General features: G+C 35.4%; 3 protein-coding genes across 3 annotated transcripts; all 3 read right to left on the bottom strand.

Moving 5' to 3' along the window:
• Positions 1-1,926: 1,926 nt before the first annotated feature.
• On the bottom strand, positions 1,927-17,447 carry mamdc4 (MAM domain containing 4). The gene is made up of 28 exons (XM_056244291.1): positions 16,866-17,447; positions 15,805-15,900; positions 15,537-15,698; positions 14,060-14,185; positions 13,659-13,892; positions 12,825-12,950; positions 12,500-12,655; positions 11,632-11,732; positions 11,303-11,458; positions 11,098-11,188; positions 10,866-10,982; positions 9,283-9,381; positions 9,048-9,185; positions 8,824-8,963; positions 7,244-7,346; positions 7,036-7,140; positions 6,799-6,930; positions 6,518-6,645; positions 6,060-6,273; positions 5,726-5,863; positions 5,515-5,639; positions 5,272-5,362; positions 4,475-4,624; positions 4,222-4,347; positions 3,327-3,451; positions 3,133-3,232; positions 2,802-2,995; positions 1,927-2,338 (listed from the first exon to the last, which is right to left on the bottom strand). The coding sequence occupies exons 1-28, from the start codon at positions 16,921-16,923 to the stop codon at positions 2,300-2,302; spliced, it is 3,570 nt and encodes a 1,189-aa protein (XP_056100266.1). The 5' UTR covers positions 16,924-17,447; the 3' UTR covers positions 1,927-2,299.
• A 186-nt stretch (positions 17,448-17,633) lies between these two features.
• Positions 17,634-19,438, bottom strand: phpt1 (phosphohistidine phosphatase 1). The gene is made up of 3 exons (XM_056244292.1): positions 19,221-19,438; positions 18,382-18,509; positions 17,634-18,279 (listed from the first exon to the last, which is right to left on the bottom strand). Exons 1-3 carry the CDS (start codon positions 19,363-19,365, stop codon positions 18,187-18,189), a joined length of 366 nt encoding a protein of 121 aa, XP_056100267.1. The 5' UTR covers positions 19,366-19,438; the 3' UTR covers positions 17,634-18,186.
• A 974-nt stretch (positions 19,439-20,412) lies between these two features.
• noc4l (nucleolar complex associated 4 homolog) lies at positions 20,413-27,272 on the bottom strand. The gene is made up of 15 exons (XM_056244293.1): positions 27,104-27,272; positions 26,863-26,983; positions 26,617-26,723; positions 26,057-26,164; positions 25,817-25,966; positions 25,598-25,700; positions 24,700-24,734; positions 24,550-24,600; positions 24,342-24,453; positions 23,963-24,023; positions 23,759-23,869; positions 23,480-23,643; positions 21,030-21,112; positions 20,767-20,880; positions 20,413-20,637 (listed from the first exon to the last, which is right to left on the bottom strand). The coding sequence occupies exons 1-15, from the start codon at positions 27,242-27,244 to the stop codon at positions 20,521-20,523; spliced, it is 1,578 nt and encodes a 525-aa protein (XP_056100268.1). The 5' UTR covers positions 27,245-27,272; the 3' UTR covers positions 20,413-20,520.
• Positions 27,273-27,526: the final 254 nt, after the last annotated feature.

A 27,526-nucleotide genomic window follows, 5' to 3' on the forward strand; every position in this document is an offset into this window, starting at 1 on the left:
CTAGAAATGTGTCTATCTTGAACATAATCAGAATTATCAGCTAATAAAGGTAAATTGACATACTCTGGCACACTGGAGGGATCATCTGAGTGGTTTCCACTGTTGTACCTTGACAGGCTGTAGAAATTTCTGATGGAATCACGTCCTCATGTTCTGATATCAAAGATACACGAAGTGCAACTTGTATGAAGTTCAATTGCATTTGCAATATTTCGAATTTATATTTTTTGTATATATTTTATAGTTTTCACATGATTTTATATAATTGTATTGATTAGTTTGTTAAATACACATACTTTATCTGTTTGATTATTGTATTATGTTTAATATAGTATCTCTTCAGTTTAAACCATAAATGCATGCTGTCCACTCAAGTGGACACCTGAAAATCTCTTTGGAAAATAAAATAAAAATAAAAATAAAAAATCAAATCTTGTTTTTCATGCCCTAAGAGCAATAAAAACACATAGGAAAAAAAATCCTGACTGAGGTTATCATAATTCATGCATGAAAGGGTTAAAATATATATAAATTAATATAGGTTTCAGCCTAAAAATGACAGAAAGTCAAAGCCATATATCTAACCAAGTTGTGTTCCAAATTTGAAGTTGATATCACAAAAATTGAAGTTCCCATGAGATTTTGTTTAGGCGTAATACCAGAAATAGCCACCGGCTGACATTGAATTCCATTGAATTTAACTGTTCATTCTGCCAAGGGCGTAGATTTGGTTTGAACATTGGGGGGGGGGTTGAAGTTTGGGTATGCCTCCTGATATTGTGATCATGGTATAAATAATGGGGGGGTTGTAATGCATAGATTTAAATATTGGGGGGGGGGGGGGGGGGGGGGGGGGGTTATAACCCCCCGAATATCACTTCTGTAACAAAATATGGAACCTTGAGACTCAGACCTTTCTGACAATATGTGTTTTGTCAAGATTAGAAAAGGTTGTGATCATAAATTATGAAACATGATGATGCCCAAAAGGGGAGGAGCCTGATAAAAGAATTTAGAGTACCGTTTCTAGGGTAACACATCCAATTTCAAAACGGTTTTCACAGGATGAAAGCTTTCAAACGAGACCTAATTTATGATAACTACTAAAATATGTGATGTAATAAAAAAGGTGATAAAAAATATAATATAATATTTTAGTGGATAATATATATAATATACTTTTTAGAGGATAATATTATTTTATAATTTTTTATTGACAAATACTAGATTATATATATGTTTTATTGTGAACTTTTAGCATGAAAATCAAAGTTTGAATGATTAAAAGTGTAGTTGTTGACTTTTTGTTACAAAGGTGAAAACACCTGTAATGATACAGATTTTTTTTATGCGCATTCTTGTCATATATTAATCCATTACTCTTCCAACATATATTTTTCTGCAAAATCATCAACAAATATGTATTCTTGACTCTTAGACCTTTCCAACGATATATAGTTTGCCATGATTAGATTAGGATTTATTAGAACAATATTGAAGTAAACTTAAATATCCCGCTACCGGGATGGTGGCAGTTATTAAATAATATTTCTATTAATTGCATATTACACTTTTTAAATAAATACTCAATTTAATTTGACGTTCAAATATGCAGAATGGTAATACAATATACAATTTCATATATTTTTTATATATTTGTTTTAAAATAAATTTGTAATATATTAAATCGTATATTGTATTACCATCATTACAAAAAGGACCTCAAATAGTTAATTTAGTTAAATTTTTACCATAACAAAAACTGCATTGTACTCCTAAAAATGTAGTGCATTCTTTTGGATCGCTGTTATTCTGGAGTAGAGAGAATCCATTAAGTAAAAGACCATCCACAGGCTAGATCTTTCTCAGTGATGATAGCCATGATGAACCCAAACCACTTAAAACACAAAAACCTTTAACAATATATGGACATCAAATACCACAACCTCTAAGGCTGTTCTGTTTATTGTATACCATATATTAAATTGCATTGAATTGGATTACTTGTTTGGATAATGCCATTTTTATCCTGTGATGGAATATAGACTTTATTACCAGTTGAGTAAAATAAGTAATTGTAAGACGCAGACTTATGAATTATTTTACCCCTAGATTTCACTCATAGTGAAGATAACTCTGTATCTTTTGGTTAGCATCAGTGTTAGCATGTTGGGCGTGGTTTTGCATGTGTTAGGACCGGGCTAGTCCTGCCATGACGACACAAGCATTTCTCCTGCTGTGATGTCGACCGTTTTGCTTGAAGGCTGCCAGTTGGTGGCGCAGTCACCACAATAACCTCCTACGGCCCTGCATTCTCATGCACCTCCTCCAAATGTTCCTGTAACCAGCACACACACAAAAAAGATATTTTAATATTACACACAGTTTAGATTATTAGAGATTACAGTAAGCCCATATGGCTTTCTTTAATCTGTGGAATACAAAACGTGAAATTTTGAAGAATTTACTGGTCGTTCTTTTCCATGCAATTACAATGAATGGGGGACTGGAGCTTTCAAGCTTAACAAATTATGCAAAATCACCATAAAAGTATCCATATGTGACTTCTTAAGCCTTCAAGTCATATTATAGCGTATGGGTGTGAAACATAACACATTTAAAATGTATTTCTTTATATCGTGCAATTCTGACTTCTCTCAGAATTGCGAGATGTAAACTCGCAACTGCAAGAAAAAAAGTCAGAATGGCTTCCATAGTAAATAATGTTTTGTTTGGTGAACTATCCCTTTAAGGTTTAAGCTTTTACACAAAACAAGAACATGTACAGCCAGGTAACTTACAGTATCTCCAGAACCATACAGTTGATTGCCAAAGCCAGTGCAGCTTACATGAGATCCGTTTGAGCCCTCTATTGAGGCATTGGCATTATGTTTAGTCTTCAGGTAGAACACAAACAAGGCAGCGAGAATCAGTAAGAGCAGAATGACGAATACAACAGAGGCCACAATGGTTCCTGTGTTGTCAGATGATGAGGCTGTAAATATAAAGATGTCATGATTTTCCTGCATCACTATATATAAGAGTTGAACACCTATCGCTTTCCAATTGAATCTGAATGACACTAAGGAAAAAACAAATCTGAAGAATTCTTGCTAGATGAAGAACTCTTACTTTGGTCAGTCTTCTGCCCAGTACAGTTCACCCCAACCGTGTACCGTATGTCATCCAGGGCAAGGAAACCCTTCTCTCCTTTAATTCCCTCTAGTACAATCTGCCTCCCATTAAATCACACACACAATCAGTATAATCAAACTCAAATTCATGCAGAACCAATAAGAACATTGAATAAAGTAGGGTTTGGTCACCTGGTACTCGGTTTCTGAGGTGATATTGACACTAAAGTATTTCCAGTTTCCACCTCCCTCATACAGCATCAGTAATTCTTGTTTGGATACTTCAGACAGCCTCCATACTATGAGTTTGCTGTCATCTTCAGAAGAAAGCAATACAAATAATCATTATTAAATTATAAAAAAAATTTAATCCAATGCAACTTGCAGTGCATTTCACGGGATATGTAATAGCTGGATGCTAGTTTTAAGGAAAAGTTTGGATCAAATAAGGTGTATAATTGCCAGAAAGATTTTTTTGATAATATATTTTAGTAGCTATGCTGCCGTTTATGTTTTGGAAAGAAGTCTCTTAAGCTAACCAAGGCTGCATTATTTGATCCAAAATACAGTAAAAAGAGTAATATTGTGAAATATTACTCTTTTCTATTTTAACGTAGTTTAAAATGTATTAATTTATTGGAATAATTTATTCCAGTGATGATAAAGCTGAATTTTCAGCATCCATTCCTCAAGTCTTCAGTGTCACATGATCCTTCAGAAATCATTCTATGCTGATTTTGGTGCTCAAGAAACATTTCTTATTTTTATCAATGTTGAAAACAGTTGTGCAGCTTAATATTTTTGTGGAAACTGTGATGCATTTTTTCAGGATTCTTTGATGAATAGAAAGTCAAAAGAATAGTATTTATTTGAAATAGAAATATTCTGTAACATAAATATCTTTACTGTCACTTTTGATCAGTTTTATGTGTCCTTGCTAAATAAAAGTTGGTGGTTTTTTTTGAAAAAAATCATACTGACCCCAAACTTTCGATGTCACTGACACTAATTTAGGCTTATCAAAAACTAAATAACTGAGGTAATAAACAACTAAAACGGATCATTTGATGATATAGATGTGGCATACATATGGTTGGCTGATAAACCCAAAAGCTCAGGCAGGTTCCTTTGGTTGGTGCCAGGTGAGGGCTCAGCAGCCAGGCATTCCGAGTAGCGGTGTCCCGTTGGGAGTTAGGAAGGACCAGGAAGTGTCCTGGAGTTATAAAGGAGACTAAATTACATCCACTTCCTCAAAATAAATGAAGCTGTGACAATGAGTATTCACATTCTCTACTTAGCAACAAACACTTTTTAGTATGAGCGTAAAGCGCATAAATCACCTTCTTCTGTGTACAGTGTGTGGTCATATGCTGGTGTGCTGTAGAACATCTCAGCTTGCGCACTGGTCAGGTCCCAGTCTAACCAGTCTACAGATGCCTTCTGAGTGTTGGACCAACCACAGAAACCTTTCTCGAAATCACAGACACTATCTGAAATGCACACGCACACAAATAACCAAACAACAACAACAACAAAAAAACTAACTTAAATCTAAGCTATTTTATAGATCTTGTAATAATAAACAACAACATATAAAAAATTATATTAATTATAATGAACAATAATATATATTTATTCAATTACATGCATTTATTTATTAATAATATAAAAAACACTGTTGTTCAAAAGTTTGGGGCCAGTGAGATATATTTTTTAAAGAAATTAACATTTTATTCAGCAAGAATACAGTAAATTGATCAAAAGTGACCTTAAAGACAAAAAATTCTATTTTAAATAAATGCTGTTCTTTTAGAACTTTTTATTCATCAAATAATCCAACCTTAAATTCTAATAATCTATCTAATCTTAAATTAGAAAAAAGTTATTTTAAATTGTAATACTATTTCACAACACTACAGTTTCTACTGTATTTTTGATTAAATAAATGCTGCTTTGGTGAGCAAAATAGACTTTACAGCCCCCAAACTTTGAACTGTAGAATATATATTGTCAATATTTTATGCAATATATATATATGACAAGTTATAGATGAAAAGTAGGTGGAGAAGGGGCTTGTGAAAGCAAATGGGGTTAATTTTGATTTCATGTTGACTTTAACTCGGGTTTTAATTCAAACCTGGTGTGGGGCAGCTGTGGGTCGAGTAGGTGATGTCATCAATGGCAATGAAACTCAATAAGCCTCCTTCACCCTTCACCTCAAACTGCAGCTGAATCACAAAGATGCATCAAATCTTTACACACATCCAGACTCACACCCAGACCATTTATTAAGCATAACAAGCTAACAAAACAGGTGTAATTGCAATACCTTGGCAGGTCATTTACATTGCTAAACGGGTTAAGGCAGCAGATCACTTACCTGCCAGTCCCCATGCCAGCTGATGTTCCCTTGGCCATGACGCCAGGCATGTCCCTGCCCGACACTGCTGGAGAATATCTGTATCATGTCTCCATCAGATGGCTTCACATAGACATTCAGCGTGCCTGTGTGTGTGGGGATACATATGGTATTTACCTGAAAATCAATAGGTGTGTACACACAACACAAATATGCGATCATGTTCTCTTACCTGGCTTTTCTCCTCCTGTATGGTACCAGAATTGTACACATTCGGTGTGAGTCAAACCTCTGCGCACAGGTGAGGTCAAGGTGGTCACACTGCCCTGGGGAAGGACATCCACACCGCTGTGGGCCAGCATGTAGAACCCTAGTCACAACATACTATATATCATTCCTTTAAAATAATCCAGCTAAAATAAAATAGAAAACATAGCTAGTAGTCTATATCTTAAACAAGGTTAAGCAATATTGTGAGCAGGATCACAAACACTGCCGCTGCAACAGTTTAGCGAATTAGCTCAAGACTTCTCACCAATTTTATTTCATTTTCAAATTTCCCTTACCCTTTTTTGTTTCCAGGCTGTGGTCGGTCTCGGGTCCAGTTTTGTGTAATGCCCAGCTCTGGTGTATCCACCTGGCTTTTTCTGAACTGGTATAGCCACAAGTCTGACTCTCAAACGAGCACATAGTGGGCAAAGAACATGGTCCCGTCACAAACGCCACATCATCTAACGCCAACTGACCATCAAAACCAGAGCGAGTCGCCTCAAACACCAGCTACATAAGCGAGAAGAATGAATGACAAGAAAATTAAATGAAGATTAAAGGAATTCGTAGAGAAATGTAATACTGAAAATGTTAAACATCCCTTTTCACAGTCATAAAACAGTTAAATGAACCAGTTTATTCGATAAAAATCTTCTAAGCCAATATATGTGGCCATTTACAGAGTCATTATGTGTTTTGCTGGGGATTTTGCTGACAATTATGCGTTAGGTGTGTAAACAACTTTTGTGTGCACCTGGAAAGCAGAGAGCTGAGGAGGCACAGGGCAATGGCCCTCATGCCAGACGTTACCATGGGCACCGCTGCGCATCCACAACAGCTCTTCTGAGCCATCAGCAAATAGCTGCTTTACACTGAGAGTGCCTTGGAAAGAGAAGATGAATGATGAAACAAATGAATTATAATGAGGTATAAAGTTTGAGTCCGTGTCTCAGCACAAGCTGTAGGACCTTCTGGTCACACAATGGCTGAGAAAATCATATTTTATGAAGCTGGGAATAAGGTGTTCAGATCCACCTGTGTTTGGCCCGTAGAGTTTGTAGTAGAAGGACAGACAGTGCTCTGTGTTACTATACTGTCTGATTGAGAGGAGACGTCCAGAAAGACCTCGCAATGAAGTGTCCCACATATCCACCACCAGACTCCTACCTGAGAAAGAGAGAGATAAGTGAAGAAAGATGTTTGTATGATGATGATAAAATAATATTCAAATATAATTCACTCAAAATTAAGCAACATTAAAAGTCTCCTGACCAACATGGATAGTGTGGTCCATTCCAGTATGAAGCTTCCAGTCATAATTATCTGTTTGGTCCTGGTACCACCCGCACAAATTTACCTCAAAATTACATGATACATCTGTTATAGGGAAAACAATAATGATGCAAAAAAATAACCAAATCATTTAGAGACAATGAAAATGAACCATGCAAAATAATGTTGATTATTTGTATCCACTCACCACCAGAGGGGATATACAGAGGAGAACAGTAAACAAAGTACACATCCTTCACTGCAATCTGGTTACTTGGGGAGAGCTCTTCAGAACGGGCCATGAACTCGAACTGAGAAAGATAATAGATAGATAGACGGACAAATAGACAAAAACAGAGAGGTCGATGATAAGATATATGACAGAAGACAGATAGATATATACAGACAGACAGACAGACAGATAGACAGATAGACAGATATAGATAGATAGATAAATATATATATACAGATAAATAGATAGATACAGACAGATAGATAGATGCAGACATATACACTCACCTAAAGGATTATTAGGAACACCATACTAATACTGTGTTTGACCCCTTTTCGCCTTCAGAACTGCCTTAATTCTACGTGGCATTGATTCAACAAGGTGCTGAAAGCATTCTTTAGAAATGTTGGCCCATATTGATAGGATAGCATCTTGCAGTTGATGGAGATTTGTGGGATGCACATCCAGGGCACGAAGCTCCCGTTCCACCACATCCCAAAGATGCTCTATTGGGTTTAGTCCATTTTAGTACAGTGAACTCATTGTCATGTTCAAGAAACCAATTTAAATGATTCGAGCTTTGTGACATGGTGCATTATCCTGCTGGAAGTAGCCATCAGAGGATGGGTACATGGTGGCCATAAAGGGATGGACATGGTCAGAAACAATGCTCAGGTAGGCCGTGGCATTTAAACGATGCCCAATTGGCAATAAGGGGCCTAAAGTGTGCCAAGAAAACATCCCCCACACCATTACACCCCCACCACCAGCCTGCACAGTGGTAACAAGGCATGATGGATCCATGTTCTCATTCTGTTTACGCCAAATTCTGACTCTACCATCTGAATGTCTCAACAGAAATCGAGACTCATCAGACCAGGCAACATTTTTCCAGTCTTCAACTGTCCAATTTTGGTGAGCTTTTGCAAATTGTAGCCTCTTTTTCCTATTTGTAGTGGAGATGAGTGGTACCCGGTGGGGTCTTCTGCTGTTGTAGCCCATCCGCCTCAAGGTTGTGTGTGTTGTGGCTTCACAAATGCTTTGCTGCATACCTCGGTTGTAACGAGTGGTTATTTCAGTCAAAGTTGCTCTTCTATCAGCTTGAATCAGTCGGCCCATTCTTCTCTGACCTCTAGCATCAACAAGGCATTTTCGCCCACAGGACTACTGCATAATGGATGTTTTTCTCTTTTCACACCATTCTTTGTAAACCCTAGAAATGGTTGTGCGTGAAAATACCAGTAACTGAGCAGATTGTGAAATACTCAGACCGGCCCGTCTGGCACCAACAACCATGCCACGCTCAAAATTGCTTAAATCACCTTTCTTTCCAATTCTGACATTCAGTTTGGATTTTAGGAGATTGTCTTGACCAGGACCACACCCCTAAATACATTGAAGCAACTGCCATGTGATTGGTTGATTAGATAATTGCATTAATGAGAAATTGAACAGGTGTTCCTAATAATCCTTTAGGTGAGTGTATATATATATACATATCCAGATAGATAGATACAGACAGATATATAGATGATATAGACAGATAGATAGTCAACCTGAAAGCGATTATCTCTTGCTCCAACATACACTTCCTCCTTTAGCCAAGTCTCTGCCGTCTCATTGGTCCTTCCAGTAAACTCCCACAGCACAGGATGAGTCCCAAACACACTGTCTACAACATACACTGCCAGTTTACCTGCAGAGAGAGGAAGAGAGTCTATAGTCTAACATCACGCTAACTAACAGGGGAGAGACAGGTGTATTACAGCTGATGTTGTACCTATGTGTGGGTTACTGCCACTGAGACTGTAGGAGAACTGAAGGGTGCACCCTGGACCTGACGGACCCAGGAGAGGGGTACGAGTTTGAGCTTCACTTAACTGCTGCCCAGGAGCACCAGTCACAAACAGGAACTCTTCTAATGACACACACACATACACAAATTACATTAAATTATCTAGCATTTTCTTAATTCCATCATGCTAAAAACAGATTTTTTGTTTGTTTGTTTTTACCTTGAATGAAGGTGTCATTATACTCTTCTAGCTCCCAGGCCTGGCTCCCTATACTAGTATCTGTCCAGCCAGAGCTTCCCATCTCATATGAGAAGTCCCCTATGTACACAACATTAACATAGACCCTCAATGTGTGATTAAGATGTATATGTATACACTTGTATACACCAAAACAATCATGCAAATACACTTAAAGGGTCACTCCACCCATTTCAACATTAATCTTTATTGAAAGTGGGTTATATATGTAGTCGAAATGTAAAAGAAATTTTAAATTTGGTGCCCTCTTGACCGAGAAAAGACAGAAAATAACTTTGGGGCGCATTTGTATGTAAGACAACAACTCCCACAATGCACCATGTTGCACAGCTCCGCAAGCCACTCCCACTAATCCAGAACAGCGCAAACATCAGAGAAATCGCTCTTCCGTCTACAAGAAGGCTAGCTGCCAAATGAGTTTAAAATTCATTTCACAAAAAATGTCTAGTTAGTTGTGGCGAGCAGGACGAGGGCGAGGGACGTGAGAGGACGACGCGAGTGATAATGAATGGCACCTGTGCAGCGGTCTCATATCTCTCACGGAGGAGCGGAAGCACAAAAGGAACAGGCCTGATTTTATGTTTTGTTTCTGTTGTGTGTGGCCAGCTGGCTTATACTTTTGTTTTGTATTTGTTTATTTTACTATTAAAACGTTTAAATGTTCGCCGGTTCCAGCCTCCTTCTTCCCACAACAACGAACCCCGTTACATTGGCAAACTCATTAGTGAATTACTCGTTTGTATTTCTTTCTATATGGTGAATTATTGCATGATACCTGCATGTTCAGTCAGGCGAAACTAGGATGGTTCACATCACAACACAAACGTCCGTGTGGTCGTCTGATTCAGAGATTTCGTCCAGGAGAAACTGCCTTGTTGAAATTCTCTGCAGCAGACGGACTCTATCTGTGTCCGTAGCGCACAGCGAGAGCACACGCACCAGCAGTCCGCCCAGCTCAAGCCAGCCCGGGCTCCTCGTCCGCGACAGGCAGCCGCCTCCTGTTCCACCATCAGCCTCAGCTGCTCTTCACTATATTGCGGCTCGTAAAGATAGCCACGAACAGCGGATTCGAGCAGCAGAATTTCAAAATCCTCTTCTTCCATATCATGTTTAGTTTCTTCCGTCATTGTCGTAACTTCCTATATCCACAGCGCTTGTTAGCTTAGCTTATAAACAAGATGGCTGATATTGCTTTCAGTATCTGCAAGTGAAGTCCCACCCACTGATCTGTGATAGCTCTGTTAGCGCATTAGGTCCAACCCCCTATGGGCGGGTTTGAAAGGGTGGGAATTTGTGCTTGTAGTCTATACAGAAATCCCCCCTTTTTACACTTCCTCCTACAATGACGTCAAATGACGATTTTTGCGTCATTGTAGGAGGAAGTGAAAAAGGTAAATAGTAGATTTCTCTCGTCTCAGGGGAAAATGAAAGAATGTTGCACGACCATTCAATAGTATGACTGGTTGTCTAACAATGGACCTCTTAATGCAAATGGGTGGAGTGTCCCTTTAACATGCACACATATTTGTATAGGTGGTACTCACCACACTGAGCTTCATCTTCTCCAGCAGGACAGTCCTCTTTAAAGTCACAGATTTTCAGACTGTCCTCTATGCAAGGTTTAGCGGGAGGCTTTGGAAATACTGGATCGGGCATTGATTCTGTATAAAAGGCAATGAAACAGAAAGACGTTTTATAAATTTACAGACAAATGTGTAGGCAAACGCAGAGTTGTGGTGTATAATCGACGTAGACGGGCATAAAATCAGAGAGTACCATTGGATAAGATGCACTCAGGGGACAACACAATATCATCAATAGCGATCCCTCCATAAGCATGGTCTCGAATGGCAGCAACAAATAGTATCTGATTGGGGAAAGTTCAATACATTAGACAGCATTTATGACTGCTGTGTGATAAAAAAGCGGGAAACTTCTGAGAGTGATGATGTCAGAGGAGAGGAGCAATGACTTCAAGTACCTGGAACGTGCTATTGACGACAAACTCCACCTCAGCCTTTACCCACAAGTCCCCAAGAGCACCTCCACGTTCCCACACAGGATAAATCTCCGTCCCGGCCACCAACACAGACAGTCCGCCCGACACTCGGCCAAACTGATGTGTGTACATTATCATCTGTAATTATGGACAATGGGTGTAAAGTGTAAGCCCATAGACACCGAGACGTCCCCTAATCCTGCGTATGTGGTTACAATCCTGATAAAAACGAGTGTATTAAGTTGAAGTTGTGCCTTTATTGTCATGCTACTGCACCATTTAATAAGCATTTGGTACTATACTGTACATACCCGGCAAGGATGTGTGTCATTGGTTGGTGCCAGGGGAGGGCTTTGAAAAGACGTCCAATCATCCTTCAGGATTTCCGGCTTGGTTACATATAAGAAATGTCCTGAAGAGTAATTATTTATTGACTTATTTTGAGACTTCAATGCACATGTCAGTGTTACCTTTAACAAAAAACAGCAATAAACACAACTAGGAAAAACTAACTAAAATACATTTTAAAATACATTTTCATGACTCTAAAACTATAAAAAATAAAATAAAAATGGTTACACATTAAGTAAAGTTCTTGATACACTACTGTTCAAAAGTTTGGGGTTGGTAAGATTTTTTTATGTTTTTGAAAGAACTCTATTATGCTCCAAGGCTGCATTTATTTAATCAAAAATATTGTAAAAAATATTATTACCATTTAAAATGTATTCCTGTGACAGCAAAGCTGAATTTTCAGCATCATTTGATCCTTCAGAAATCATTCTAATATGCTGATTTGTTGCTCAAGAAACATTTATTATTATTTTCAATTTTGAAACCAGTTGTGCTGCTTAATATTTTGTGTAAACTGTGATACAGAAATATATTTGACTAGTATAAAGTTCAAAGGAGAAGCATTTATTGGAAACAGAAATCTTTTTGTAACATTATAATTGTCTTTACTGTCACATATGATCAATTTAATTTAACCTTGCTAAATAAAAGAATTAATTTATTTTCAACGGTAGTGTACATGGTTTATTATTAAACCATTCTAACCCACCTGAATTAAACATAGAAATGCGACTAGACGATATAGAAAAAACGAAGATAAATAAATAATAATAAATGGAAATTTTGAAACTATAATAACCCTGCTTACGACTGGCCCGCACATACCCGTCATCGTGTTAGTTGAGTGGTCTCTACCAGGTCCTTTTCGAGGCTCAGAAAGTGATATATTCATCTGATTTGTCCTTGTCCATTTCAAGGATGATATAGTCCTTATGTCCCATCCACAAAGATCATCCTCAAAGTCACAGCTCATGTTCTGCTCTGTACATAATAAGTACACACCAATATAACAAACATTATCAGTGATTATGACTCCAGACCAGCAGTAGGCGATCTAACTCAAGAATCAAATGCACTGAAGGCTAAATGAATGAACATATCTCCTCATCAATAGATCACTGATTTCTCTCACTAGATTCATGGTCCTCGGCACAGTTCTCTTCATCCGTTCCATCACCACAGTCATCCGTGCCGTCACACACTTTATAGTCCTCCACACATCCCTCCCGCTTGCACGTCACAAAACCAGGAATGCATGTTCCACTTTCAGGGGGAACTGAAAGAGAGAGGGAGAATCCAAACATCCTTATCACTGATGGTGTTATCCATCAAAAGCACGGATGCCCAATTGTTGACTTTTAAGGCAAGCAGATTTTAAATGCGATTAAAAATAAAATAAAAAATATATTTCTCTTATGCTCACCCAGGCTGCATTTATTTGATCAAAAAATGTATATAGTAATATAAACAGTAATATGAATAAAAAACATTTTTGTGGAATCCGTGAAAATCTTTTTTTGGGATTCTCCGATTTATTTTTAGATTTAAGAACAGCGTTTATTTGAAATAAAAATCTTTTGTGACATTTTAAATGTCTTTACTGTCGCTTTTGATCAATTTAATGTATCCTTGCTGAGTAAAAGTATTAATTTCTTAAAATTATAACTAAACAGTACTGTAGATTTTCCTTTATACCTTCTAGAAATTTTAATAAAAATATAATAATTTGGGGAAAATAAATTGTCACTTTGAAACTGCATTTTATGCATCAGACAAATTAAATCCATCTTTCCTAAATTTTAAAATGGAAATACTTAGGAATATGGATTTCAACTCCACGTCATGCCTAAAAATGCTCCTTAGCTGTTCTAAATTCAGTGTAAACTAAGGCTTCTTGGGCCTTATTGCTTTAATAAAATACATTTAAATGTATGTGTAAATGTAGAAAATATTATGTGAATGACCTTTTTCTATTTGTTCTTACCTGGCAGGGCACAATCTAGAAATTCCATGTGATCGACGGACACATCTCCCTGTTTCCCTTTACTGCGTCTGGAATGAAGCTGGATGTGGAAAGGGCCTGGGATACGGCCCAGGTAAATGGTGGCCTCCCTCCAGCCTCGGATGCTGGAGCTCTCTGGCCTCCAAACCACAGCTTCCTCGCCATCAGTTTGCAACACTGACCCCCACAGAGGGGTGTCACCCAGCCCAGTGTAACCTAAAACACACACATACACACGCACAAACTGAATTCACAAGTGTTGAAGCAACACCTATAGGGTTAGATGTGTCCGTTTCCTCTGAGTAATCTTCACTTAATACTACTCTACAGGTTAATTAGTCCATATTTGATGCAGTTTTGAATGTGCTAGTATGTGTGTGAACCTGAGTCCCAGATGAAGTATCTGAGCCGAAGGCGACAAGTAGGAGAGGAATGTTTTATTATAGGGGACACAAGCACAGCAGTTTTCGGGGCATCTGAAGTCACAGCTGTCACTGCCATAAACCAGCCTGAGAAACAGAAATATTGATATTGAAGAGAAACCTTGATATCACTTTACAATAATATTCAATTTGTTAACATTAGTTAATGTATCAGGTATCATGATGTAACAATGAATACAACTTTTACAGCATTTAATAATCTATTGGCCGGTTTCATAGACTGCAACTTGCACTGACAATATGTCAATGCCATTGTTTTGTCTCAAGATGCACACCAGTAATGTTTTTTTCTAAGGCATGTTTATAAAAGCTACTTAAATGTCCTAATTGCACTAAAGCCTAATCCTGGCTTAATCTAAGCCCTGTCTGTGAAACCAGGCTTTTGCTAATATTTTTTTCTTTCTGCACAATAATACATTAAACATGTCAATTTGTATAAATTAGTATCAATTTTGTATAAAATTAGTAAATGTATTATGAATGAGTATAAATTAATAATGAATAATATTATATTTAGAAATGAACATGCTTTATAAATAAACACTGTAAAAAATGTTAATTATTAGTTCACAATACCTGATGCTTACGGTAGTTAACTAAAATAGTTTCTGTAACATTTTTAAACAAAACCATTTAAACATCATTTGTAATTCTTGTATAATAATTAAACACAGCAATTGACTAAATTAGAAAAATAAAATACATGCAAAAAATCATGACCAATTACATCACTTAAAAATTACACTACCATTGGTTGGTAAGATTTTAAATATTTTTTGAAAGTAGTCTCTTATGCTCTCACCAAGGCTGCATTTATTTGATCAAAAATACAGTAAAAATCACTAGTATATATTTTGATATATTTAAACATTTAATTTATTCCAGTGATGATGAAGCTGAATTTTCAGCATCATTACTCCAGTCTTCAGTGTCACATGATCCTTCAGAAATCATTCAATCATATGCTGATTTGCTGCTCAAGAAACATTTATTTTTATTATCAATGTTAAAAACAGTGATGATTAAATGTTTGTGGAAACCATGATACATTTTTCAGGAATTCAGGAATCCCTGATTAATAGCTATGAAAACCTTTTCACAATATTCTAATTTTGAATTTGGGGTTTTCATAAGCTGTAAGCCATAATCATTAAAATTATAACAAATAAAGGCTTGAAATATCTCACTTTCCATGTAATGAGTTTATATAATATATTAGATTAACCTTTTAAGTTGAATTACTGAAATAAACTTTTGCACGATACTCAAATTTTTCGAGTTTCACCTTTATATGTGTATGTGTATATGAAAAAAAAAACAAAAAAAAAACAGTAGGTCTAGTACATTTATCACTGGATTTGGAACCAACAGAAGGGTTTCTAAAACCAACGGAAGGGTAAGCTGAATTGTCATGTACCTGTGGAAGTGCCAGTGGTGTAGTCGGAGGACGGCCCACTGTCAGGGAGAGTGTTTCCTCTCTGCTGTCTCTGCCACATGTACACACCTTCTTCTGACTTCTCAGTCCATCCACACTTCCCCTCGTGCTCAAAATCACACACAAACTCTCGTCCTCGATAACCTGGTATTCAACCAGTAAGAACATGAATTTCAAGAAACAAATGACATGTATAAATACATTAACTGGATTCCAGAAGGTATGAATATACAGAAGTTCAGTATCTTACCACAGTCTTGCTCATCACTACAGTCTTTACAGTCACAAACAAAATCACATCTGTCTTCTGGGGAGCCGCTGCAGTCTTCCCGATCCAGTGCGGCAGCTGCCGAATATGAGTAATGATGAAGACACATAATTGGCCTTTCGCAGTTGTGTTTATAGAATCCAAAACATAGACATCACAGTGCTATTACTGTACGATTAGAGACATTATGAAAGCTTTTAGCAATTATACATGATCCTTCAGAAATCATTTTAATATACTGATTTGCTGCTCAACAAACATGTATTACTATTATTTGTATTATTATCAATTAACTGTTGTGCTGCTTAATATGTTTGTAGGAAACCATGATACAGTTTTTCAGGATTCTGTGAACAAGAGAAAACAAAAGTATTTATCTTAATGCCCCTACTAAATGTCTATTTAGTAATCACACACAGTACGCAGTCAAAGGTCTCTGATACACAAGTGTCAGATACGAGGCTGCATTCCTGTATACAAGGACAACATTTCTTATACAATGTAGAAAAGCAATGAGGTAAGATGCCAGACATTGTATTCTGTACATTTTTAAGTACAATCAACTTGGATGTTTAAGTAATTTCAACTTAAATGACATTAAACTAACTTAAACCATGAGTTAAATCTTGTACAACTTATTAAAAAAAAGTTTAAAGTTGCTGAACTTATTTTGATGAGTTAAAGCAATGTAAAAACATAAGTCGTCATAACTTACTGTTCATATAATTTTTGACAGCAAGCATCTAGTCATGCTTCTGCAGCTATGACGAGTTTAGAAGAAAACACTTAATTACATTTATTTACAGTAATAAAGGTTTAATATTGATTTGATTTAACTTAACGGAGCATATTTATAGAAATATGAATAATACCATTAGAAAATTGAACATCAAAATGTACAATCGAAAGCACTAAAAATAAAAATAAATTGAAACAACGTTCAATAGTACACATATGTACCAAAATGGCATTCAATGCTCGAAGCAATCAACCAAAAAAAAAACATTTACAACAATGAAAGGAACAAAAACAGCAGATCTCACCCCTCTGACAGACTTTCAGCATGAGACACACGAGGAGAATCCAGTGACATGTAGCCATCTTTGCTTTAGACACCAGTCAGAACAAGAGCTGTTCTTCAGCATACAGTGAACAAAAGCACTGCGCTGCTGCCACATATGAAGTTCTGAACTTCACCTGTGTCCCTCCCTCCTGATCCCACATAGAGATAATACCTGGACTTTACATTTTAACCCTCAGACGAGTGCCAGATCCTTCCTTTAAAGCTGCTCAGCTCTTCTGAAAATATGTAGCACACCACAGACAGTCAGTTTATTTTGGCCTCAACACCAGATACTTTACCTAACAATGTTACTATTTAGCCAAAATGATCTGCACATTCTGGTCTTACTAACAGTAGCAAATTGTAAACCATTTCTAGGGTTCGGCCTGTAAGTAAACCGTGAGAGATAAGCAAAGAAACAAGAAATACAATTAATGCAATAAAAGAGGCAGCAGATTCAGTACTAGAGGCAAAAATAAATGAATTTATAAAATGGTGTTGTTCAATCAATTTCTGTTCATTTGCACTACACAATTTAAATGGAACTCATACAAGAAGATTTTGATTCATAATCATCAGGATTGAAATTAATAAAAAAAGAAAGTGCAGACTTGATACTGTTTTTTTATGTTGTAAATTCAGAATGTTAACATTCTCAGGATGTCATTATGCCATAATATTTTCTAGTCAAGAAAGTCATTGCATATCCTATTGGCGTCTTCTAATAAAAATGCTGACAAAACGGATGTGAAGTGGATCATCAAGTTTATCAGGCAAGGTTTACAACCTCTGGATCAGGTTTGCTTTAGAAATCTTTAAGATTCATTTTATATGTTGTAGTTAAGCACAGTAATTTCCCATACTAAGACTTTTGCCTTACTTTGATATAGCAGGTTGTATCCCAACACTTTTCCAACTTAAATACATGACAAAATTTCTAAGAGCACTTTATTATCATTTCAGGATGTCACTGTTGCACTATATACATTTTTATGGTTTGGATGAAGTACTTAACCTTTCCCTCTAACCTGTTCTGTGCTTTATTTCATCATTTCCTGTATTTGCCAACATAAAGACCAATGGCCATAAACATAAGTGCATTCTTCTCTCTTTGTTGCCATGTGTTAATCTACACATGAAGTTAAAAACCAATCAAAAATAACGGAGTAAGCGTTTTATCCACACACCCATCCATATCAGAAACATTTTAGAGAGTTCTGTTCTTTCTCAGCCTTGGCACATCAGTAGTCCTAGAATATTGAGTCCTCCTACTGAGCTGTCATAGATCCCATGTAACCCACTCAATACCCTTCATCTGCCCAGGTCACCTCATAGTCTGGGTAATGGGTTTTTATCTTCTCTGTGGAAACAGAATGGTTTGCTTTCCCAAATCCCTGGAACAAAAAAAAAAAAAGAAAAAAAAAAAGAGGAAGAACTGATTATTGGATCATTTCCTTCAAGGCATACAACATTAAACAAAGGAATATCATGCATACCATGGAATAACCGTAGACGTGGATCTTCTTTGCGTCTTTTTCATGTTTGATTCTTCCACCTCCGAGACACTCACAATCCAATCCTCCACTTTTCTCCAGTTCTCCAGCCACACGGTCATAGATATCAGCTTTTAAGGAGATACAACCTTATGAATGTTTTGTAGCAAGACACAAATAAACGTTTGACCTCCAATCAAATGTGCAGTGGATAGTTTCTAAACACTGTAACATGTCTAAAATGATGAAAGTGCTTCATTGTATATGTACATGTGTGTGTATTTTTTAAAATAAAGAGGAAAAATAGTTAAATACATGTAAGACAGAAAAGGCCAAATCACAACGTTTGTATGCAAATAGACGTATAAAACCAATCAAAAGTCAAAATTATGAACATTCAATCTGGTGGGGATTTTGATTAATTCAAGTGACGCGAATCTTTTTAAACAGTTCACTAAAAAGATTCGTTGATTGGCCATTTCTGCAGGTGAACAAGAACGATTCGTGAGCTAAGATTAGTTCAAAACACTGACTCGTTTAAGAAACACCGCTATTCTATTCTACAACAGCAGCAATGTAAGTTAATAGCATATTATTTCACTCAAACTTTAATTTCTTTTTTTTTTTAAAGAGGCATAAAATTTATCAATACAAAGCGATTCGATATTTCCCCTAAACACAGAGCCAAATTAATTGTCATTTGTCAGCTATTGTTCAACTACTACAGAATTAATATTTTCAAATGTATTTTCTGACATATCCAAAACCTATTGCACGTTTTGTTAATAAATGTGCATACTCTTCCTCCTGTCATTCATTCAAACATATGAATGTATCCCTACCATGATACTCGGCCCATGCGTATCCTCTCACAATATCAACATATGAATCATCATCTTTGCTGTGAACCCGTATGAGGACGTATTTGAAGACGCCATTGGGATCTAAATCAGCCTCTGGGATTTTAGCAAGACGTTCGGCGGACATTATTGCAAAAGCGGTACTAAAAAATCCTAACACACGACAGCTAAATTTAGAACTACAGCAACAGAAAAGCGCATATTTTACCACTGCTGTGTTTTTGGCGAACTTGAATGAACGTATTCATATTAGCGACACCTACCGGGTTGGAGCAAAATTACGGTATTGAAACACAACACAGAAGGCTTCCCTGCCTCTGAAGTTACGTTTGGTGTTTTTATGCACAAAACTAAGTAGAATCTTTGTGTAATATTTTGATTATAGTTAAGTTTTATTTACACATATGTAAATTTACTCTGACTTTTGCAGCATTTCAAAATTATTTCAATCCTTAAAGCAACTTAGGAAAAGGAGTGCTTTAAACTATAAATCATTATAGTATAATCACTATATTGATTAAACCCCTTAAATTTAATTTAATTTGTTATAATTTGCTTTTATTCATTTTGGTATTCATTATTTGTTAGCAATTTTTTTTATACATTTATTATTTATTGTTGTCTTTCAATGTATGCTGTTTGTATTTATTTTGGATGTTCTTAATAACAATGATAATGCCTGCTTTTTATGTAAAGAGATAAAGGTTTACAAAGGGGATTAAAAAAACTATAGTGATGAACAAAAAAGAAAAATCACCATCGAAAATTACATTACTGTCCCTTAAAACTGTGGTAACATAGTATTAGCCACCACTGCGTTAAAAAAAACTATAAACATGACACGAAAAACTAGCCTGTCAAATTAAAATGACAAAGATTTAAAATTATTTACCATATACTAAAGTTCCACAGTATTACTATCTTGATATGATTTTACTATGAAACTAAGGGGCTTCTTAGACTTTGTTTTTTTAAGTAGTAACAAATTTTTCTATGCTATTTTGGTTGTGATAAGTATGGTTACAATGAAAGAAATCTGCAAGGGTTAATGGTTTAATCTGCAAATTGTGAAACTTACATAATTAACCAAGCACTCTTTAAGTGTACTGCTGTTTTACAAAGAGATTCTGTATGTGCAATACTCACTAAAGCCCACAAAACATTCAACACAAGCTTATTTGTACAAATGTTTATTTCTTCAGACTGGGGAAAGCACTACCATAGTTGATGCACAAACATTTTTATACATAGAATAGATTTTGAAAAGCACAAAAAAGTGTGGCTACTCTAGAGAAAAGTGCACTCCAAGCACCTCTCTGGAGCTCTTCAGGAGCTCGGTGGCTGTGTCAAACTCCAGCGGTATCGTCTTCCTTTCAGCCTTGAGTTCTCGCTCCATTAGCTGCCATACAAAATGTGGAGGGCATAATGATTAGTTGAACAATTTTAAACTTACAACACAGGGCAAACATCACTATCAATATTCACAAATCATGTTCTAGTAGTTTATGGATACAATGTTGCTAATTACCTCAAAAGTAGAGAGCTCTAGCAGCACACTGATGTCATCCTCCTGTTCAGAAAGAGGCTCATTGATCATCATGGCGGCCTTGGACACATCTGGATGGTAATGCTTCTGTAATGTCTAAAAAAAGATTTGCCTTTTTTAATGGATATCTTTTTAGATATTCGAAGGTTAATTGAGTTTGTGGATGGTGAGCCTGTCAATGTCAATAAAAAAGGACAGCTCCAAACAAGTAGTAGCAATATGAATAGTGTTGGATTTGGTCTTACCTTGATCTCCCACAGGCTGCTCTCCAGAGCATGACACTGAGCCGGATCTTTCTCTTCCATCACATATGGGTCATCGCAAGGCTCTGATTAAAATCATTGACAAGAACAATTATTTATAATACAGAAAAAAGACAGTTGTTTCTGTATACCACCTTTTAAATTTTGTTTAAAATGAAGAGGATTGGTTAAATAAATAAATGAAAAAATAAAAATAAACAAAACAAAAATACATTTATATAATTTAAACAATTGAAAAAAAAAAAAATATATATATATACAAAATAAATAAAAATATGAATAAATAATAACAATCAATAAATACAATTCATATTTATTTATTTTTAATAAACAAATAATATATCTACACAAAATAGAAAAAATTAAAAATACACAAATTAACAAAATAATCTCTCTCTCTCTCTATAGTTCAAAAGTTTGGGGTCAGTGAGAAATTTTATTTTTATTTTTTGGAGGAAAGAAATCAATACTTTTATTTATCAAGGAATAATTAATTTGATCGAAAGTGACAGTAAAGACATTTATAATGTTACAAAAGTCTTTTGAACTTCCTATTCATCAAAGAATCCTAAAAAAAAAACTAAAAAAAAAAACTGTACAACTGACAGACCAACAACTGTTTCAACATTGATAATAATAATAAATGTTTCTTGAGCATCAAATCCTCATATTATACTGATTTGTGAAGGATCATTTGACACTGAAGACACTGACACTGGTGATGCTGAAAATTCAGCTTTGATCACAGGAATAAATTACACTTTACTATATATTCACACAGAAAACAGCTGATTTACACTGGAATAATATTTAATACTATAACTGATTTTTGTTGTATTTTTAATCAAATAAGCGCAGCCATGGTTAGCAGAAGAGAATTCTTTTAAAAGTATTTAAAATCGTACCGACCCCAAACTTTTGAACGGTAGTGTATATATATAGATAGAAATACATACAAAATATGTATATATTTTACACAAATAAATGTTTATAAAATACTTTTATAATTTAAATAAACAAATTCAATTGAAATATGTAAACAACATACAACAAAAATACAAATCTACATAAATATATACTAGGGCTGCATGATTTGGGGAAAATGTCATATTGCGATTATTGAGGTCAATATTGCGATAGCGATATAATAAACAAATGGTTTCATGAGTCAACTTGCTTGGTTCTAAAGCAAAATGCACACACAGATTAGTGATAATTCTGAAATGTGTATTTCTCAACTCAAACTAACAACAACAACTAAATGATTGATAACACCTATAATGATCAATACGCCATTGATGTCTGGATAAAAATTAATTTAATTTTAATTTAAGTGAACTTCAAACGATCCTCACATAAACCCATAATAAATGTCATATTTACCTGTGCTCTTCCTGTCTAACAGGTGCAGAAATTGAATAAAGTTATCAAACAGTCTGCGCTGCATAAATTATATGGACTAAAATCCTATTTAAAGCTACACAAGTTCTTTGGTCAAGAGCAGTGAGTGTTTTTCTCTGTTTCCTTTGTTCTTTGATTAACTTTACTGACAGAAAGCATTATTGGATGCTGGCCCTTTAAGAGTTGCTGACAGAGAAGCGGATCTCACACGCGCCTTATTCTCTCACAACTCTTTACGACCATCATAAGACTGCTTATGTTATGAAGACACTCGACAGATGATATTTTGGCATAATTGTGTCTGTTATTGTTCGTTCACTTTGGAAAGAGAACTGTATTCTGGCGCGCGGTCTGTGTATGCGCGTGATACTGGCGCGCGTCTTTGTCAGGACATTCACAGGCAGCGCGCTCTCTTTTGACTTGTCTCGCTGAATGGTTTAAAGCATTCGCATGAATAAGAGCGGGATCATGTAACACTAGCCAAAGGATGACAAAAAATAACAGATGCTGCGTTAACAGCCCTAATTTGTTTATTTCATATAAAATCGCAGTATTTTGCGTCATATAATCGCATAGGCTTGACATCGCGATTACGATTGCGATATGATTAATCGTGCAGCACTAATATATACAGTATAAAGTGAAATAAAGTAAATATATAGTAACTAATACAAAAAAAATAATTTAAAATGTATTTTATATATATATATATGTGTGTCTGTGTATGATTAATAAATAAATGTATACATTTTAAATAAATAAGTATGACGATATGATTAATCGTGCAGCACTAATATATACAGTATAAAGTGAAATAAAGTAAATATATAGTAACTAATACAAAAAAAATAATTTAAAATGTATTTTATATATATATATATGTGTGTCTGTGTATGATTAATAAATAAATGTATACATTTTAAATAAATAAGTATGAAATAAATGTGTTTATTTATAGCCAAATAGTAACTATGTTAAATAAATAAATATTTGAAATAAAAATACATTGGAAGATTCTATCAGTGAGATACCTTCTGCAGCACTGGGTTTGTGGATGAGAACTTTGCATGAGGGGTGCCGGCGAATGAGATTACAGATGAATGGCAGAAGTATGAGGAGAGCTGTAGGTGGCGCTGTGAGAGACAGACGAGCGAGACGCTTCACAAACGCTGCCACCAGGTAGACTGGCAGATGTCTGTCAGAGAGGTCAGAGCATACGGGTTACAACTGTATTTAAGATCAAAACATGACACTGATAAACTGCTTATATCGATCTTTAGTCAAAATAAAAGTATTAAGATTAAACTTACGTTGAAGACAGGAAAATGTTTGCCAGATGGAAAAAACGTGCTCTGTACTTGACATGAAAGATAGAGGGATCCAGCAGATTGTACAGCTTTTTATAAAAATCTGGGTAATCCCTACACAACAAAAACAGATATGGCTTTTTAAAAAAATATAAAGGTGTGGATATAGATCAATTTAACTGCCTTTTGAAATGGTTTAATACTTACAAATTATGTTCATGGATGAGGACAAACAAGCCGTTCAGAGCCAACAAACTGATCGCTCCACCTGAGTCAAAGACAAACACAGATAAATGTGACAAAAAGCAATTAATTACAATCAATTCAGAATATGCAAATATATTCAAAATAGTCACATAATTATTAACTTTTCAGCTACAAGTTATTGGGCCCGTTACACTAAACAACCATTGTGAACAAAAACAAACAAAACAATTAACACTAAAGGAAGGAATAAAAACATACTGACCATCCAAAATAAATCAAATGCAAGTTTTAATGAATGAAAATGGATGTAAATGCCATCACAGCACAAATAAAGTAAAGTAAAGCAAAGCATTGATCCCCTGGTGCACCCTGAACTCACCAATCTCATAGGCAGCGCTCAGAAAGTCAATCATCATTGTGGGATCACCCATCTGTGGCAGTATAGATTCATGAAGGATGACCAGGATCTTCTTGTACATGCTGCTAGGTAACTATAGGAAACCCACAACACAGTCAAAAAACCTCAGCAAAGGTCTTTATACACATGGAGTACGTAATGAGAATCTATAGAAATAGGGTTGTTTAACCTTGTACTTGAGAAACACCAACCACATTTGCTCAAAAGCTCGTTTATGCTCCTGTAGGAAAAATGAAGATATTTATAATGCCAGAATGAACTTTGGACAGAATAAATATACATGCAGAAATGTTTAATTACATAATATGAGTTTGTTTACCTTTAATCTGGCTGCTTTCCAATCCTCATGTTTTTCTTATGAAATCATAGAATATTATGAATATAAAATCATAGACACCATTTTTTTGTAGGTACAATACAGTGTACATTGGTGGTCAAAAGATTGGAATAATTAATCGTTTTAATGTTTTTGAAAGAAGTCTCTTATGCTCACCAAGGCTAAATTTATTTGATTAAAAAATACAGCAAAAACAGTTCATTTTTAAATAACCGTTTTCTATTTTAATATATTTTGATGTGTAATTTATTCCTGTGAAGACAAAGCTGAATTTTCAGCATCATTACTCCAGTCTTTAGTGTCACATGATCCTTCAGAAAATCATTCTAATATGCTGATTCGCTGCTCAATTATTATCAGTTATTATTGGCGATCAATTATTAATAATGGTTCTTATTATCAATGCTGAAAACAGTTCTCTGCTTAATACTTTTGTGGAAACTGATACATTTTTTCAGGATTCTTTGATGAATAGAAAGTTCAAATAAACAGCATTTATTTGATTTAGAATCTTTTGTAACATTATAAATATCTTGACTGACACTTGAATCAATGAATGTGTCCTTGCTGAATAAAAGTATTAATTATCAGAATCAGTACAACTGTTTTCAAAATTTATAATAAAAGGAAATGTTTCTTGATCACCAAATTAGCATATTAGAATGATTTCTGAAGGATCATGTGACAATGACATCACAGGAATAAATCTTATTTTTAAAATTAAGTTATTTTAAATTGTAATAATATTTCACAATATTCCTGTTTTAACTGTATTTCTCATCAAATAAATGCAGCCTCGGTGAGAATAAGAGACTTCTTACAAAAACTTAAATCTTAATTGTTCCAAACCTTTTCACCAGTGTAAACAAAACAAACTTACTCTCTTGTTTGACAAGGAAATTTGTCATTTCTGATGCTTGGCTGGGTATGTTGATGGTTGAGAGGAGTGTGAACACATTATTCTGATATACAGGAATCACATCCTAAAAAACAGATTAAATGATAAAATAAGCCTGTTTAACTGATGAACATGGAATATGGAAATAAATACGCAACCAGTATAGAAAAAAACTGGCTATGTAAACTAAACCACACTCACCCTTTTGTTTCTGCCCATAACTCTGGTTATGTTGTCTCGTACTGAACTCATGACGTAGTAGCGCACATCATCCTTCTCCATAAACTCTTGAAACCTGGAGATGAGCAGTGACATGTCCTCTTTCTCCGAGAGAAGATGCTTCACCAGGGCCTGTGAACATGAGAGCGAGACACTTTAGACCCATATGGAGTCAGTGAGAAACACACAGCAATATCAGTTGTTGTTATAAATTAAACTGACCAGTATTAGCTCCCTGGGAAAGTTGTAGTGTTCACACCAGTCCAAATTCTGGAGAGGGTGTTTGCCTTCCGCTGCAACAAACTTCATCAGGGCACAGAGGGACATCTCCTGAAAACATGAAAATAATGGAAATCAATATCACACTGTTACAGTGAGTTAGTTACAGTTAACTAAAACCATTAAAATGGTTTACGGTAAATTAAATTTAGCTTAAATAATATAAAAATGACATGAACAGAATACAGAAAGTTAAAGGTAAAGTACTAAAATAACTAAAACAAAAATAATGAAAGCTATATAGAAACAATAATAAAACAATAATTTACTAAAACAAACTAAACTTAAAATCAAAACAAAAATTTAAAGCTAATTTTAAATATTATTAAAAAATAAATAATACTAAAATAACACTAGAGTGTTAGTTATTGCATATCTCATAGACATTTGTATTACACATTTGTTTCGAATCCAACTTACTGTATATATACACATGAAAACTTGATTAAAAGACCAAGTTTATAAAAACTAAACCATCATGCACCTTGAATTAACTCACTCACCTTCACTTGGAAATCTTCATGGCCTATATTTTCCAGAAGTAGTTCCACACAACTGTTGTAACGGTGTCTCATAAATATATGGTACTTCTCTTCAGCACTGCGATCACCTGGAAAGAGACCCAACCACACACACACACACACACAAACGATTTCCTCTTGGCAAACTACATAGAAATACACTGGATAGTCAGATGTCCGTTCACTTTGCCCCTGTGAGGTAAATCACGAATAGTAACGTTAGTTTACCATGCATGAGGTCCTCTTCTTTAGGCAGCTCACCAACATGGAGATCTCCTTTGTCTAACAACTCACAGAAAATCTTACTGCAAGCATTAGTGGCGAAAATTATTTCCTTTTCCTTCTCGGACTGCAAGTAGGAGAAAAAAAAGCGATGTTTATTGATTAACACAATTAATGTATAGAGAACTGACCACAACATGTCGAATTCAAGAGACTCCACTATGAAATAATAATCACATAACGTTACCTGTAAATATTCAATGACGTCAAATATGTCGTTAGCATGTTTCCTGTTTTGAATTATACGATCGGTTTTAGTATTTATATCTTTCTTATATGAAACCTGGCTGCTTTCTTCTTTCACGTTGCTGTCCCTGGACGGCGCCATTATTGTTGCTCTATTAAGTGTTGTCGTGACTCGTGTTCCTGTCAAAGGGTGAGGTCGCCCCTAGTGGTCAGCTGGTGTCGCCATGAAAAATGAAGAAACTGATAGAACAGCGATTATTTACGAACGTTCAATTCCAAATAATTATAAATTCATTTGAACTTTTCACTCACTCAGTTTTACAAAATAAATAAATGTCTATTAAGGTGTTGTCGAAAGCAGTATGCAAGTCATATTTGTCACGTGACACCAAATACTTTTCACTGCGCCCATCAGGCTGGACAT

This window comes from Rhinichthys klamathensis, unplaced genomic scaffold, assembly GCF_029890125.1.
Source record: "Rhinichthys klamathensis goyatoka isolate OS25496 unplaced genomic scaffold, OSU_Roscu_1.1 h1tg000956l_1, whole genome shotgun sequence".
NCBI classification, from domain to species: Eukaryota; Metazoa; Chordata; class Actinopteri; order Cypriniformes; family Leuciscidae; genus Rhinichthys; species Rhinichthys klamathensis.